Source organism: Haliaeetus leucocephalus, unplaced genomic scaffold (assembly GCF_000737465.1).
Source record: "Haliaeetus leucocephalus isolate CR32 unplaced genomic scaffold, Haliaeetus_leucocephalus-4.0 Scaffold166, whole genome shotgun sequence".
NCBI classification, from domain to species: Eukaryota; Metazoa; Chordata; class Aves; order Accipitriformes; family Accipitridae; genus Haliaeetus; species Haliaeetus leucocephalus.
The window spans coordinates 584,714-601,771 of NW_010972602.1; the positions used below are offsets into that span (position 1 = coordinate 584,714).

General features: G+C 37.3%; 1 protein-coding gene across 7 annotated transcripts in view; it reads left to right on the forward strand.

Moving 5' to 3' along the window:
• NEK7 (NIMA-related kinase 7) overlaps nt 1-3,605 on the forward strand; it is a 71,537-nt gene extending 67,932 nt beyond the window's left edge. For 4 of the 7 annotated variants that reach the window (XR_774099.1, XR_774100.1, XR_774098.1 and 1 more), the window contains one exon: nt 1,342-1,425. Coding sequence is in view for 2 of the 7 variants with exons in the window: in XM_010563405.1 (XP_010561707.1) it covers nt 1,342-1,452 (111 nt within the window). In the remaining 5 variants the exon portion in view is untranslated. Of the gene's footprint in view, nt 1-1,341 lie in introns of all 7 variants that reach the window. The other 3 variants (XM_010563405.1, XM_010563406.1, XR_774101.1) reach the window with 2 other exon arrangements.
• Nucleotides 3,606-17,058: the final 13,453 nt, after the last annotated feature.

Here is a 17,058-nt window from a genome sequence, read left to right on the forward strand (position 1 = left end):
TAATTACAGATTTTTTTCAATAATCATAGCTAATAGTACTGGGAGGGAGACTGAACCAAATTTGACATATTGCCATAGAAGGGTGGTTCGCAAGGTGTTTTTTTTGTTTGTTGTTTTGGTGTCCCATCCCCCGCCCAGTGCTATAGGGAGATCCAGAAGGATTTGACAAAGCTACTAAAAAGCATAAAGGAAGAGCTTCAGAGTTGTTAAGTTGCTTTTGCAAAGGATGGTAAACATTTTAATAAGTCATCATGAAGCAGGTGTATTCCATGTTGAAAAACGCTTAGGAGATGCAAACAATTTAAAACAGATGCCCCATTGAAATGTTATCCAGACAATATATTAATTTCTATTGTCATAAGTTCATAGGCATATCAAGGGAGGAAGAAAAACCTGCAACTGTTCTGCCAGTTTGTGAAGGCAAAGAGAAGTATCCAAATGGTGTGGAAGCTCTTTGGGGTTACTTCTGCTGAATAAATATAATAAATTATGGTGTTTGTGGAAACATGAGTTTTTCTAGTCATAGTGATTTGTTTATTCCCAGGTGGAGGCTTCTGTGAACATATTTGTTAATTATGTGCTTCTTTCCATAAAGAAAAAAATCAATGTTCTAATCCTAAGAATAGATACTGGGACATAGACCAAAGGTTATTTATTCCAGTATCATGTCTCCAACAGTGGGCAAGTGGAGTAACAGGGCCAACATAATGTGATACTTCCCCGAAATACTTTCCCAGTCAAAGGTGGAGTCTTTATATTAAATAGCCCTCAGTGGGTTTAATTTGTTCAATTGCTTTCTGAAGGCATGTATATTGGTAGCTTCTAGCAGCAGGAAGTTCTGCATGTTAACTGTGTGTTATAAGGAGAATTGCTGCCTTTTGCTCATTGGAACCTGTCACGCAGCAATGCTCTTTATTGCTGGCTAACTCTTGTATCAGAAGTGAAAGAGCAAGCAGTCCCAATTTACCTTCTTTCCATGCTAGTTTCAGCCTTCTGGGGTTTGCAGGCATAGCCCTCCAAAAGCACAGGAATTTTAATTTAAATAATGTGTAATGGGATTGAATGCATGTTTAAAGTTGTATGTTAAAAGCATTTGAACTTAAATCTGCTCTCAGTTTTTCTGGACAACAGTACAAAATGTAAAAATCATGGGAGTATTTTGCATACTTGCTTGTATAAAACTGTGTGCAGTGTGTGTTGAGAGGGAGGGAGGGTTGAGTGTGTTTAAGCAGAATTGCTGTTTGGCTAATTTTTGCCAGTCCTATTAATTTGAATTTGTTAATGCACAAATACTACTTGTAAGAAGGCCAATGATCCTGTCATGTTATTTTCCTTTCCTAGCTGCGACAATTAGTTAATATGTGCATCAACCCGGATCCAGAGAAGCGACCAGACATAACCTATGTCTATGATGTAGCGAAACGTATGCATGCACACACTGCAAGCAGCTAAACAGACATCAGATCGTGAAGAAAAGAGCAGAAATAACCAAGTATTTTAAATAAATCATCCCACCTCTGTGTGTGTTATAGAAATGTAATTATTTGAAGCCTGCTGTTGTGCTTTGAATTGTAAACCAATTTATATACAAGCTTTGTTGTTTTCTGTTTATTTCTATTTTTTGTATTTTTTACTAACTTGCAGTTGTACAATAGGTTTAAATATGTAAAGCGTAACTTTAAAAGATACCGAGAACCACTGTTTTCCATGTTAAGTGGGTTCAAGTATATTTACTTTAATAACAAAATTGTATTCAGTTGGGCCTCAATTCTAAAACACAGTTGCACTTTTGCACATGATACAGATATTAGGCTTATTATCCAGAAGCAAAATGTCTGAATCTCTCACCTTTTTAGTAATTTATGGAAAGTATGAATCAACACAGTTAACTTTATTTTAATCTTTGTTCTAAGAGGAACATAATTATTATAGAAGGTTATTGTATTTTATATTGAATTGTAGTTTGCAGTTCTCCGTGTAACAGTAGACAGGCGATAAGATTAGTTCTCTGCTTGCCAAATGTGATGGGAAAATAGTTTCAGGAAAAATTGTCATGCTGAAATTTTTGTAACATCCCTTTCTCTTTTGCTATTCTGTCATAATGCACATAAAACATTTGTTGGAGGTTTTCTGGGAAAATCTAAGGTGTTGGTTCTGCAATCTGATCGTTTTCAACAGCATTGTGCAGCACTGCCCTGGGGCAGTAGAGTCTGCATAGTTAAGTCTTAAAACCATGCAGATGCTTCTTGTAGCAAATAGGGTTCTTTTGAGGCTAGCGTTTGTGAGAAGGTCAGATTAAAAGATGCAGTATTTAAGTTACAACTTCCCAACTGTTTATGTATATGTCACCATTTGTAGATTTTTGTGTTTAAAATAATTTGAATGACCTTACAGTATATTTTAATCTTTTTTTTTTTAATACAGAAACCTTTGGGAAAAGATATAGTAGTGTAGTATAACACAAAATGTGTTCTTCGTGAATATCTGGATTTGTATACTGTGTCCTGAGAATTAGTTTTATATTTAGCAAAAGTAAATATTAGCTTTTATGTTTAAGAAACTTGCCACTCCTTCATTTGGGAAATAAATATATATGCAAAATGTCTTACAAATACTTTATTAGTTGAAAAGGAAATTCAGAATATTCTTGTTAGACCATAGTACCTTTTTGGGTATGCTTAGATAATATTTTTATTGTTAAGGAAGGAAGGTGACTTGGTTTTAAATGTGGTAAAAATGGAGAATCGACTGAAATTCTTGAGTTTCAAGACTGAACTTTTTGTAGAGAACTGTCAAAACATAATTATTACCAGTGATATTTCGAAGAAGCTGTTAGAGTCAGTTAAATCTTTTTCCTTACGTGGGTAAAAAGAAGTTAGTTCAAATAAAAGCAGTGGTATGTACATACACATAGAAGTTCTAGATGCAGTCAGTTCCCTGCACGCTCAGATTTTTTTGTTTGTTTCTCTGTGCAGCTTTAATTTTTGATTTGATATAATGCTCGACGAATAAAAATTCAGCTGTGGGGTTTGTGGATGAAATGTTCAAGCTAGGTCACGTTTTTTTCTTATTTTGTATTTTTTAAAATGACAAATACTATGGAAATCGGTTTGGCAAAATACAGGACTTTTTAAATAGTATGTGCCAGATCATCAGCTTATCTTAATACATTTTTGTTTTATTTTTGTTTCCAAATTTTGTAGGATGAATCCTTAGTTTTCCTTCTAGCTTCTGTGTATACTTAATCTTGTAGGACTTTGGTGGAACCATGTGTAGGGAGGAAGTATTTGTGAAACCTTGGTTTGTGTCTAGCAACCTCTAGATTTGTTTTCATTTATTTGATTACTGAATTTTAAAAATGATGGTTATGTTCTATAACAATATGTTCATATGTCATAGAATGAAATGGTTTGTATTGGAAAAGGCAGCGCAATACTTGCTTGACTGCCAGGATTAGCTCTTAATAGGCACAAGTACTTAAACCATTTTTTTTCTGAAATATACTAGAACATTTAAAAAACACTGAAAAAAACCCCAGCACAGTCAGTCTTATTTGCATCTGATATTATACATCAAGTATTGAACTTTTCCTGAAAGAAACTAGTAACATTTTTTTTTTTCCCCCTCCTGTCTGGAAGGATACATTGAGTAAAGAGATCATGAGTTAAGAGTTAGCAAATGTGCATACTTAAGCATTTAATTTTTTTTTTTTTTTTTAATATTTATGATTAAATCTTGTGCTAAGGAAAAGAAATAGTTGTTCCTATTTTAAAATCTGTAAAATGAATGGTACAGCTGACTCTGGTACCAAACTCTATAATTAAGAAGCCTATATGGGTTAATAGAACTGCTTATGTAACTGGGGATTGTAGAATCTATTCCCTAAGTAAAGCACCTGGTAACATATGAAAATGATAAGTCTGTTATAACACTCCCATGTGTGCTATATGCTGATAAAATACTTTCTTTTATAAAACACCATTCTACTTTTCATATGTTGTTGATGCTGACATTTGGCACTATTTATTTTAAGCTATGGCATTATGTGTTTATTTTCTTTAAAGAGAACATATTACATTTCTAACCAAAATGTCTGACTAGCTCCTCCTTTTATTTCAGTGCTACAGTATTAACTTGCTTCATGAGTGAACTTTGTGCTTTGAATGACATTGCATAAAATCTTTATCTTGTCTTGAAAGCTCCTCTGCTGTGCAGTAGTCTAATAGAAATAAAACATACAGATACTAAATATAATGTAGAAATGATAGTGTTCCTATGATATTTTTTCAAACTTTTCTTGTTACAGATGTATGTATATGTTACAGTAGATGCTACCTAGTTTGTGGACATTTTACTGCTTCCAGTAGCTGATTATGGGTGAGTTTTCTTGACTGTAACAAAAGACAGTACATTCAAAAAATCTTTTTTGTAATCTTTTGGTGATAATTATTTGTCAAAAATTTTTCTAAAAACACTACATCAGATATATTCACAATTAACTCAAAAGACTGTTTTTATCTAAAATTTAAAAACAAATTAAAATTATTTTCAAACCATACGAAAATACTTGAAAAGCTTAAAAATAATGAAGAGCTGCCATTATGGTCCCAGTCCTGTGAGCTCTTGTTTATAGGTAGGCTGGTTTTTATGTAATTTCAGTAATTTTGAGTGAACCTCGTATACACACATGAATAAATAGTAATCAGTAGGGTATACAGAAATGACATGCTCAGCTCACTTTTTACACTTTCTGTATGTCACTGGTTTGGTAGCAGGGAATATTGTGTTTCTTCTCCCTCTTTTGTTGCACTCTAATGATCCAGCTACCAAATGTATGAGCAGGCAATAGAAGTATGTCATCTTTTTGTAATGAGCAGAAACTTTAAAAACATGCCAATATACCAGAAGATGAAATACAGTATTAGAAGTGTCTGAGAAGGCTGGTGTTTTATTCATGCTCATGATTAAGAAAGCTATAGAGTGAAATTCTTGACAGAGGCTTGGAAATGGAGAAGGACTTCTTATGCCAGTGGTTCTCAGATATCTCTGAATGGGACCCAAAATTGCAGTGATGTTTGTTTTCAGCAATCTGTCCACTTAATCTCTGTCTTCTCTGTTATACAACGAGATGAGAATCTTAATGGCTGAATTTGAATGCTGGTGGCAAATGCTGCATCAGGTATTTGAGCTTCTAGGAACAGGAGGTTGATGTGAGGGAGAGTCAACGAAGGCCTTCAGGTCTTGCTTTGCGGAGAGCTAATTTAATCTGGAAGTAAAGGTGCTGGATAGCAGAGTTCAAATCACTGCTTTTCCATCATTTTTAGATTTCCTTAACAGTCAAAAGTTTTTTCCAACCCTGCCACATCCCCACATCATCTAGCCAGTGGCAGTGCTGGTCTTCTGAATTTCTGATCTCTGGTTTGGTCTGGGTGAATAACTAACCTTTCTGCCAAGATCACCCAAGGAGGGAAAGACAGGTGCTGGGCATGCCCAGTGGGGTGTTACTAATGTTTCTGAACATGACTCAAATATAGATTTTTAAGGTTCTTTTTCAAACTTTACTCCCTTCCCTGAACCTTGTTCTTCAGTTGATGCTTTTTAAAAATTGTTTCACTTTCATATTCACTTCTGAAATCCTATGATTCCTGTCTTCCACTGTTTCTGCTTCATCTGTCCTGTTGTCTGCTCTACCCTCTTCCTGATTTGAAATCCTTTGTGTCTAGTTTTCCTAGTGGCCGTTAGTTTGCTTCTTTGTGACTTTGCTAAACGCAACCCATTTCTGTCTTCTCAAATTTTATCCCTCACCATGGGCAAGCCCTATTTTTTTTCTTTTCCCCTGGTAACTACTTAGCTCCATTGTTCTTCATTCTGTTTTTCCAGCCCAATGCCTTTCATTTCTAGTTTTAGACAGATTTTTCTCACTGCCTCAATCATTCCCATGACCTTGTCTTTACTAAATACTGTTCACTTTATTATCTCTCATTTCTAAATTCCATTTCTCTGATCACTACCTGCTCTCTTTCAGCTTATCTGTCTTTCCCTCTCCTCTACCGTGTCACTCACTCCTTTTGGGATCTCCAGTCTATTAACCTTTCTGACTCCTTTACTCTTCTCAGCTGCCTCCTTCCTTCATTGGCCTCACTTCCTTTGACTCACTGGTCTTTATTTTCATCTCTATCTGCTTCTATATACATGGTTTCTTTGGTTGCTTCTCACATTGCCCTGTCTCCATTCCTCTCCCCAGACATTTTTTCTTGTAATTTCTTAATCTCCATTCCTGCCTTTCCGAATATCTCCGAAGAGTATGTCAGCACAGCACAGCTTTGGACTCAGCTTTGCCTTGCCGGTTGTAATTCTCTTTCCAAATGGACTTTTTAACCACTTTTATCCCACATCTTTTTGCTTGTTGAGCTTGCTTGCAGATTTGCTGTTCATTTAATTCTCCATTCATTCTTGATACAAAATGTATCTTCAAAACCAATCTGGATTTTTGCATTACAAGATCCTTTTCAAAAATTGTTCTTTTTTAGAATCTGTTTTGGAACTGGGCATCTCTGCCTCTTAACTATACAAGTTTGCCCCTCTTATTTCTGTATCTTTTATACCTCTCTCATTCCTTTAATTGAATGACTTTTTCCTCTTTAAATCCTCCTCTCATTTCCTTCACTAACAACCAAGTTTCTCTTTCCTCTGTCTTGAAGGGGATTGTACCCAACATCCTAACTCGTTCTCTTTTTTAATACTTTGCCCTTTATTCTCCATTTGTCATCCCCTAATTTCATGTACCTGAACATCCTCACTCCAGTTTATTTTCAAGTTTTTGGCTTTACACTTAAATTTGAATGCCCCAAAAATCCAGTGCTTCCTTTCCCAGTTTGGTTCTTCCATAGTTCTCCCTCCAGGTGATTTCTTGAGTATCCAGCCACAGTCTCAGACCTGTTCAGATTCAAAGATCTAATTTTTATTCCTAGCTCCCCCTAGACTATTTTCTAACATCCCTGACAATTTTACCTGTGAATTTTCCAGGGCCACAACCTTTCTATCTCTGACCCTGCTCCCATGCCTGTGTATCAAATGTCTCAAAGTTAGTAGTATCAGATTCCAGCACTCTTCACTATCTGTCTTCTTTCTTATCTTTTATCTTCACTGTTTTAACCTCTGTGTGATTTTGACTTCTTTCCTCCCTTCAAAGTATCAAAATTGACAGGACTAAACTCCTGTTGTTGGGCTTTAGCCTTTTCATGGGCTGAAGGAGGAACTCCAGCAAATTACTACTTGTTTTGTGTTTTTAAGAGAATCAAGTCCCACAAATTTGGTCTTATTTCAAGACTGGAGAGCTGGAGTAGATTCTGTTCCTCCAAGTACTTCGAAAGTCCTTGAATTTGGGTGTTGATTTAGTTTTCCACCACTTCAGATACAAAATTTTTGCCCTTCATTTCTTCATGTTTGCTGTATTTAACTTTGTCTTGTTTTGTTTCTGCACATACAGCTAACAGTAGTTTTCTTGTTATAGCAACTTGATTTCAGTGCTTTTACCATTGCTTGAAATAAGAATGTGCTTAAGAGCTTCACTGGCTGGATCCAGAGTGCTAGGCACAATGCTCCTCTTTGTTACTGTCCCACCCTTACACTGGCTTCTCTTCTTTGCTGCCCTCTGTATCTTGCCTAACTGAAGATACACTATAGTACGCTGCAGGGTAGCATAGGTGCAGCTGAGCCAGCTGCAAACAAGGTAGCTTGTATACTTGCGGCAATACTGCAAGTTCTTATCAACAGCGAAATGTTTATTTGTCCTGTAGGTCTAGAACTGAGCTCTGTGCTGTACCACTACTCTATCCACACTATCCTGATTTCAAGCCAAATCAGATCTCCCTGCATGGTGGACTGCATGGTGTTCTGTGTAGGTGTGCTATCTGACTTCACAGTTTTAGCAGGCTTTCAGATTTGGAAGACTGTATATTTGCAGAGATTCGCTGTTGATCAAATTGTCTGACCTTTGCTCAGAATTAGTCTCATATATATATGTTGAGATTGAGAAGCAAATTTCTCCATAAAACTAAGTAGTGTGGTGTTTTGGGACTGTAGGATGTAGAGCTGAATGTCAGATTGTTTGGTGTGTGTGTGGGTATATACACATTTAATCACTGTTTATTTGCACCAGAATAGTTATTTTCTTTTAGAGGCTCAGTTGCTTGTTGGCACAAAACAAAGACTTTTTTAGTATTTTTCAGGTTTTATGTTTATTCTTTGTTGCCAGTTTGTATCATATCATACCATTAGTTAATTTGTTCTTCTACAACTGCCTTAATGATGGGTGGAGGCCTTACACCTTTTGTCTAATTGAAATCTTCTGTTCATATGGAAATAAAAAGAGATTAAGAAATTAGGTGCATTGAGTCTTTCCTGAGAGTTCCGCTTGCTTTGCATTTAAATCCTAGCAATAGAAAGAGGTCTCAAACTGTACAGAAATGGTCCCCAAGATAAGTAGAGATGTTTTGGGGCTCCTTGCTTCCTCTCTACCTCCTAGGTCCTCATTCTTTGGCTTCCCTGGGGCATCTGCTGGGGGCATAGCAATGCCAGTGCATTGAGGGCTAATAGGAACTTCGAAACAAAAATGTTGATGTTATTTTGCTTCTGTTCCTCTGGTGTCCTTTCTTAGTGTGAATAGGAAATCTCCCATTTAAAAATGACTGGGAAGATGTTTGGTACTGTTAGACAGTCATTTATTGCTCTTTACACATTTGTCATTAAAAATGTGTGTTTGCTGTTGCAAAGAGAATTTTAAATAATGCAAAGGCTCTTAGTTTGCCTTTTAATGTGGTGTTGATACTCTTCTGTACACTTCATTTGCTGGTTGTTTCTTTGATTTCAGTCATGCTGGACTGTTGTAAAGATGATCCTTAAAGATGACTATTGCATTTTCTGGTAAGATTTTGTTGGGAGAGGGGAAGAAGGGAAGCATTCATTGATTTGTTTGAATTTGGCTGCTGACTGTGCTTGAATCAAATTGTAGAATCATTCAGGTTGGAAAGGACCTTGAGAGAGGTCTCTAGTCCAACCTCTTGCTGAGAGCAGAGTCAATGCTGAATTCAGACCAGGGCTCAGGGCTTCAGCCAGTTGAATCTTGAAAACCTCTAGGGATAGAGATTGTGCAGCTTCTCTGGGCAGCCTTCTCCAATGTTTAGCTAGCTTCACTGTGAACCTTGTTTTCCTTACGTTCAGTCAGAAACTCCTCAGTTACAAATTATGGCCATTGTTTGTTCTCCTGCCACTCCTCAAATGTTCTTTATATTGCAAAAAAGGTAAGTCAAATATTGAAACAAACAGAGAACTCATGATATTTTATTTTCTGAAACTGTTGTTGCAAACAAATAAATACGTTCATCTACAACTTCTGTGTCCTGTATGACATGTACACTATATTCATTTACTACTTGAGTGTAAAATAAAATTTTTGGCAGTAAAACTTGATTTAAAAGTTCTGTGATGTTTATGGCCTGGATGTTCTTATTTGTTACCTTTTAAATCTACTAGATGTTTTCTGGCAGAGCACAGTTCTGTCCACCTTGGTGAAGCAGGGAAGTTGGGATCCTGAATAGAACTTTGTGTTTCTGTCTTCTGGAGCCTGCCTTGGGGAAGGTAGCTTACCACTGGGGATGGGATGGGATGGGAAGGAAGCTAACATACATTGGAATAATGGGTGGTTATGGGAACTCTTCTTTTAAACTCTTGTGCTGGTGGAAACTTGCCTAGAGAGTTTTATCAAAACTGGGATTTGAGGAGGAAAATGACCTGAGCGGGGGGCAGTTTTCAGAGTAGCAGCTGGTTTTAGTAAATTTCCTGTGTGTTAAATGAGAACTCAAAATGTGAAACTTCTGGCCACAAACTTCTTGGAAGCAAATAAAGAATATGACAAATAGATTCAGTTCCAAATTCGACAGAAATTCAGTCTTATGAGGTGATTTCCTTAAATTAAGAATAATTTCTTGATCTTATAAAATATCATTTAACAGTTATAGATCTGGCAGGGTGGTGGTGGTGGTGGTGGTGGTTGTATATCATTTTTGTACTGGAGCTTTTATAAGGCATGTGTTTCCCTAGACCTGCTTGTGGGGTATTGCTGCTGTCTGGCAGCTGGGGTCCTTTGCTTCATTCCATGTGAGTGCAGCACAGGCGGCAGGGGGGATGTGGTGACCGAGTGTGCCTCATGTAGCATTCGCTTCCAAGCAGGTACTGGCACAGGGTGGAGCTGCACATGCTGCTCAGTTCTCTTGCTTCCCAGCATCAGCCATGTAGATCACACCCTCTGATGCCAGGAAACAGGAGAGTTGGAGGTACTGTGTAAACACACGTCTCTGTACGTCAAGTTCACTGTGGTAGAATTTCTTCTGATTATCATTCATTTGTAATGACATAACATAATTCAAAATTTTAAAAAAATAAAAAAGGAGTTGCAAATAATTCAAAGCTTTTACTCTTGTGGAAGAATGTCTTATAAGGTAATTTACTGTTGCAGGATTCAATACGCATTCTTAGCAATAATGATTTTTGCTGCTTATTCTAAAACAGTTAATTATTTTGGAGTATGATTTCTCCATACTGTGATCTGTTAGGACTGAAATTCTTCCTGCTATACTTTTCCTCACTGGATAGGAGGAATTGAAAGTTTGTTTTTAGAAGCGTAGGAAGAGCCAAATGGCAGTTGCACTGATTTCAACCCCCAAAGAAGGACTTCTTGCTTGAGTCCAGTCTGAGCAGTTGTAATGCTTCCACCTGTAGCTGGAAGGGAATCCCTCCAGGGTAGAAGCTCCACTAGAAAGACACATAAGACAGCTTTCTGGGGACCACCTTAAAAAGTTTTAATGAGTTTGCAGGGAAGAAGGGAGTCTTAAAATACTGTTGTGGAGACTGACTTTAATGCTGTGGCCTCTGTGATAGGCTTTGGAAATATGGGGGTCTCCAGCTGCAGTAAGCACCAGGCTGAATTTGAAGGAAAGGCTGCTTGTCCTTTCTCCTTTAGCTTTGAGGTCTGTACTGTGTGTTTGGGGGCTGAAACACAGTCTGACTGAAAAATCCTGCCTCGGGTGGGAAAGTTTCTGTAAGTAGTTTGCATGGAATATCTGATAATAATAATAAGTCAGTAGTTCGAAGAACCATGTCCAGTCATCTTGTTTCTGTAATTTAGTTGTTCCACTCCAGGGCTTACATGGATATGGAGTTGACTTCAACGACTCAGTCCTCGTCTAATAGCAGAAATGGGACAAGGGTTGCCCTGTCTTGTTTTTGTCTTTTCCTGTGGTGTGTTTTTGTTGTTGGTTGTTATTTTTTGATGGCTTTTGGTTTGTTTGCCAAACTTCTCACATTAAAATTATAATTAAAAAATGTTCCATATATATGGAATAATAATTTTATATATGTTTATATACATATTAGCAAGGCTTACAAAATATTACATTCTTCTTTATAGCAGATGTTTGTAAGTTGGTCTGTAGTCACCCAGATGTACTTGCTACTAGCTGCCCTTGACTTGTCACATTGCACTGTTGTGAATGTGAACATGTTTTCTTTGTTAAAATCTAAGAACTGATCCTATGAACACAAAATGTAAGGCGTACACCTTTAAAAAAAAAAACCCACATACTGCAAAATGAGGCAATTATTTGGTCTTTCCAGAACCCTGTTTCCTGTGTGTGGATATCAGTGGTAAGTATGGCCGTTAGCAAGGCTGGCACTGGTTCGAGCATCATTAAATGGAAGCCTGCTGACACTGGCCATTGATCCAACAGCCAGCACAGGGCCTCTGGGCCACAGTATTTCCTCCCCCATCTCTTACTTCTCTCTGGGGATAACCAATTGGAAGAAATGACCCACTCGCCTGGAGTTTTAGAAGCAGTGGGCAGTTCGATGTGAATTGTCAGCTCCAGCTAGAAGGGCAAAGTATCATGCAGTTGACCCTCATCTGTTGTTGGCATTTTGTTGCTGTAACATTTGGCCATCCCTCACAATGTCACAAATCCCAAGAAGACCTTGTAAAACTCTACCAGTGCAGTATTTGGAAAGCTGTCATTTAAAGCTGTTAAGATACAAAAAGGTGGTGATTGTTTTGAGCTGTAATACTTCTTAAAAAAAAGCTCTGCCTGTTTAGTAATGAAATGTTTATGATGCTAAACAATCTGTTTATAAAACTATATTTCATTTGAAAATTGCTTTATTTTTCATTTTCTGAGAGCGCACAAGTTGATGGGAATGGTCCCAAATGGATAGATACAGATGACGTTCAAGTAATACCCATGAAATGGAAGATGCTGCTTCTCACAGATACCATATTCTTCCCATTTATTGTTGTTTTCAGTCTTGAATGTTTTCTTCAAACAGCACTGATAGCTCTAAAAACTGCCATGAGCTTTTATAAATACCATTTAGGTATCCTAATATGGTGTGCTGTGAGAATTTTGCATGTATTTTGCAATTAATGATTTATGTTTCTTTTCTGTAAGAAATTTAAATTAGACACGGTATGATTTTATTATTAGAGTAGTACCCAAAAGCCATAATCATGATCAGAATCCCATTGTAACTAAGTGGTGCATCTATGTGAGATTATTCTCTGTGTTGAGTACAGTCTGTCATCTAATTAAATAAACTTTTGCAATAAGCTGCCTCACACATTGATTTGGAATGCTGACAGTCATTTGCCTGCAGCAAAGTACCTTCCAGACGTATACATTCTGCCTGCTTTATGGGGCTCTTGTTGGAATTTGGCCTTTTTATTTCCTCCTGATTTTTAATTTCTGACTTTGTATAGGACCATCAAGCTACTGCAAACAGAACTGTAGGTCATAATTGTAATTTATTTCACAGTAATTGAGCATAAAGTTCTGTGCTTAAAATGTGGTCCTAAAACACAACTTCCCTTTAAATCAAACATTCTGTAGTTCTCTCATAAACTTAAAATATGGTCAGCGTTACATCTTTACATAACTTCATAATTTTATGTAATGAAAACCTGAAATCGAAATTCTTTTTGTTCGACTGCATAAAGTGCCTCAGAGTTGGAATTGTAAAGAAATCAATTGTGTTCTTCAGACCACTCAATAATTGTCTTTATATTCATTCTTTGAGGTCCTAACTAAGTTGAAATGCAGTATTTCATTCCTGACATTTAATCCATGAAAATGTCCTTGGAGATGTATTATTCCCTTAAAATAGTTTACGTGTACCCTACAAGAAACACACACTGCTAGAGGTATATCAGAATCATTTTTGCTCTGCTACAGGACATAAATAGGAAACATATACATGGCTCATTTGAAATTGGTTTATATAATTGTCATTGGGGCTATTTATTGTTGACATTTATAAAAAAATAAGTACAGTATCAAATTCTAACATTGCATCTTTGGCTATTCTGATTTGTGTAGTATTTTGTTTAGTTTGTAAATGAATAAAAGTGGTACTTCTGAGCTTACTCTGTCCAGAAATATTAAGGTACAGTAGCTTCGTCCATCTGTACTCTCAGTGTTACCATTGGATAGTGACCCTTGAGCGAGCTGTTCTGGGGGAGGCTGTGGTATGAACTCACTCTATGGCAACTACACTGCTTGTGCAGCCTCTAACCACACTCTTAACCTGGCAATACGGTGTGTTACGAGCAAGGTGGTGTCAGCTTAGTAAATTACAGCTGACTTGCATATCTGCTAGCATTTATTGCTGAATAACTGATGCTGTGGCCTACTTCATTGTGCTCAACTCATTTGTATGCTGGGTATTGCCAGTCTTGCCAAAATGAGTGAGTGTATCTAGCACAGAGTCATCTTTATAGGATTTAGTTAATGGCTGTAGTACCCACTTTTGTAAGAACTTTCTGCATCCAGAACTCTATTAAAAACCACAATAAGTCATTACTTTGGACTTGTATGCTTCCTGTATACCTCTGCCCATACCTAATCATGTTAATCAAATTATTTTTCCTACGAGTTAAGAAAGAAGAATGGAGCAAGAATTCTTTCTGTCATGGTAGTGCCTCTTTATATTTCTAAACTAGCTAAAAGTCTTAAAGGTGTATGGCATAGGAATATCTATTCTGTTGAACTCTATGGATGCCCATCTTTGGACACCATAAAGGGACTTGATTATTTACATATACTGAGCATTTATTGTGTGGATGTGGGTGCTGTAGATGCTTTTAAACTGGATATCTGAAAAATCACTTGACTGCTGTTGAAAAGCCTGATTGCTGCTTAGTATGAAAAAATACGACACACTTTCTACTTTAATGACTCTAGGTTGGCCCTAATTATGTCTCTTTCCATTTTGTTTTTCCATGCAACTTGCACAATACAGGTTTCCATGGTGTACCAGACAGATACTCCCAGGTGGACTACTTCATAGCAAACTGTGTAAGTGAGCAGGACTCCTAGAGGAGTCCAGCAGCTTTGGAGCAGCGTGCAAAGCTCACAACTTCTGCCTTCCTCTTGTATATTCGTAGCTCTGGTTTCTCCTCTTTTTCTGGTATGTAGCCAGTTCCTGTAGTGCTTCTGGCCTTTTCTTAGCATTCCCAATTTCTGTAGGATCCTGCATTTCACACCATGCTTAGCTCTCAGTTCTGCCTTTCACCTCTTAGCTTTGCTCCATTCTGTGATTTTCTGTGCTTTGAGAATCATTCCTTTCAACGTTACGCCCTTTTCACAGCTTCTGGCTTGGTAACCTTGTACTTCTCTTATTTCCGTAGTAATTTTGTGCTTGCTTTCTCATGTACTTCTGCTGTGATTTGAGGATGAGATTGCTTTTGTGTTTTTTTTCGCCATATCCCTAGTGGGACATTAAAATCCCTTTCCATTCTGAGAATCTGGTAACATTGTGAACTACTTTGCTACAGTCACAGTTATGCAGAAGTTGGACTAGGAGCCTCTGAGCAGGCTTTGTGACTTATGTGGATCACAAAGGATGCATTACAAAACATAATTTGCACATGACAGCTATCGCGAAAATGGAGAGGTGGCAGTATGCAGGATTTTAGGGGGGAAAAAATTTGTCTGAGTGGAGATCTCATGTTGGGCTCAGTATAGTGTGGGATTAGGTCTTAAGCAAACACTTATGAAGAGTACCTGTACAGCATTACAAGTAACAAAACTATTACCCGAAGGATAGCACCTTTTGAAATGATTGCTGTAATTTGGCTAGTACTAGTAAACTTGCTGTTTTCTCTGTCTATATTTTGTCCATTAATAGTCACTGCAGAGCAAAGCAAAAAGTGATTTAATTTTTTTTTTCAAAGACTGTTTTGTTGATAGATGTGGACTGTGTAAAAATGAAGGATTTTTCTGTGGTTGTATAACAAATATACTTCTCTTTCATTCAGCACTAAACTTTAAGAACAAATGAGGATCCAGGAAGTGATACTTTGTTTTAATTTTTTTTTTTAATGGCACTTCCTTTTATTGTTGCCTGCATGTTTGGTTACAGTTCCATAACACATACGTATTTTTTTTAATTAAAACTTCTAGTTTCTTTAGCTTTTCTTTCATCACAAGATCTGCCGCCCTTAAAGGAAAGCGTAAAGAGCAGCACTGTTTTGCAGAATCATGTTTGTTCTGAGATAGATGTTGTCTTCTACATAGCTATCAATACACAAATACTGAAATGCCTTCAAATCTTTGAATCTGCCTGTGAGATAGATACTTACATTACTCATGGTTCCTTACTTTTGTAGGTTAATATTTCATGGTCTATTTTCTAATACAAAATGACTGTGTCCGTTTTTGGCTAAAATATATTGTTTGGGGTTTTTTGTCGTTCCCCCCACCCCCACCCCAGTTTCTAACAAATTACTTCTTTTGATTTCTCAGGCTTGATGGGCCACTGGCATTGGCAGGTGGTGGAATGACACAATGCAATATGATATGCCAAAGTAGTTGGGCATCACTTGTCATGTTGTAGACAAGTGAGGCGGAGGAAAGAAGAGAATATATGAGTCTCTCAAATATGCAGGCGAAAACCCTGACATTTTCCATAGGATAGAAATTTTTTCCTGTAAGTGCCTCCTTCCATCTTGTCCCCAGAGTGGTTCAGTTTCTTGTGCTATTTTATCTACACCATATTTGAGGCATTGTCCCTGAGTATGTGAAACATTTTACCTGTAATAAATAGCTCCGTGTATAATTTCACTTCTCTTAAGATTCTGGCTTGCTTTCTGTAGTGCAAATAAGACGCCATTGAAAGTAGTAAAGATATAAATAATGATTGTTAGTGTTATGGCCTATGCTAAATGCAAAGTGTATAAGCATATATCTTGCTATAAAGAACTGCTCAGTTCACTGTGATTTCATAGTGATTACTTGTTTTTTGACCACACGGGATTATTCACTTTGTTTCAGGCAGAGGCATACCTCAATAATTTGTCAAGTTGTTCAAAAGCACAAATGCTCATGCATGGATTTAAGGGGGAGCTGTCTGTGAACGTGTTTCTCAATTTTTGATCCCTCTAGGCCAGCATGGTGACAAATACTTAGGAAATTTCTACCTTAGATTATCTGTTTTTCCTGAAGTTTGAGATCTACAAAGGCTTTATTAAATCCGTCACAAGACATCAGTGCAAATAGAATAAGATAGTTGGAAGAACAGCCTATGTTATTTCTTTACCTGCCTCTGAAGGTATGCAGTATGCTCTTCCCTGTATGTGTGCAGCAAACATGAGTGGAGAGGCAAATGCAAGCTTAGTAGATCCTGCAAAGTAATAGCATAGCTAATTTAGCTTATTCAGAAAGTTCACCGCAGGTCCAAAGCAGCTTTCTCATCCTGTGAGCTGCTCAGCTGCATAGCTCCTCTTCTGGATGCTCCTAAGATCTGCAGCAGAGGATCCATCATCAGTTGTGAAGGAGGTTGCTAACCTCTCCCAGATTAAGGAAAATACAGTTATGATGTTGAGAAAAATGAGTGGCCCAGTTCAGAAGGGGAGTTTCCTTAAAATCCTTTGTGTAGTAAACAGATAAACTTCCTGAGGATGGCTTTGACTGTGAGCTTTACAAAGGTTGCTCCAGAAGGTGATGTGTAACTTTT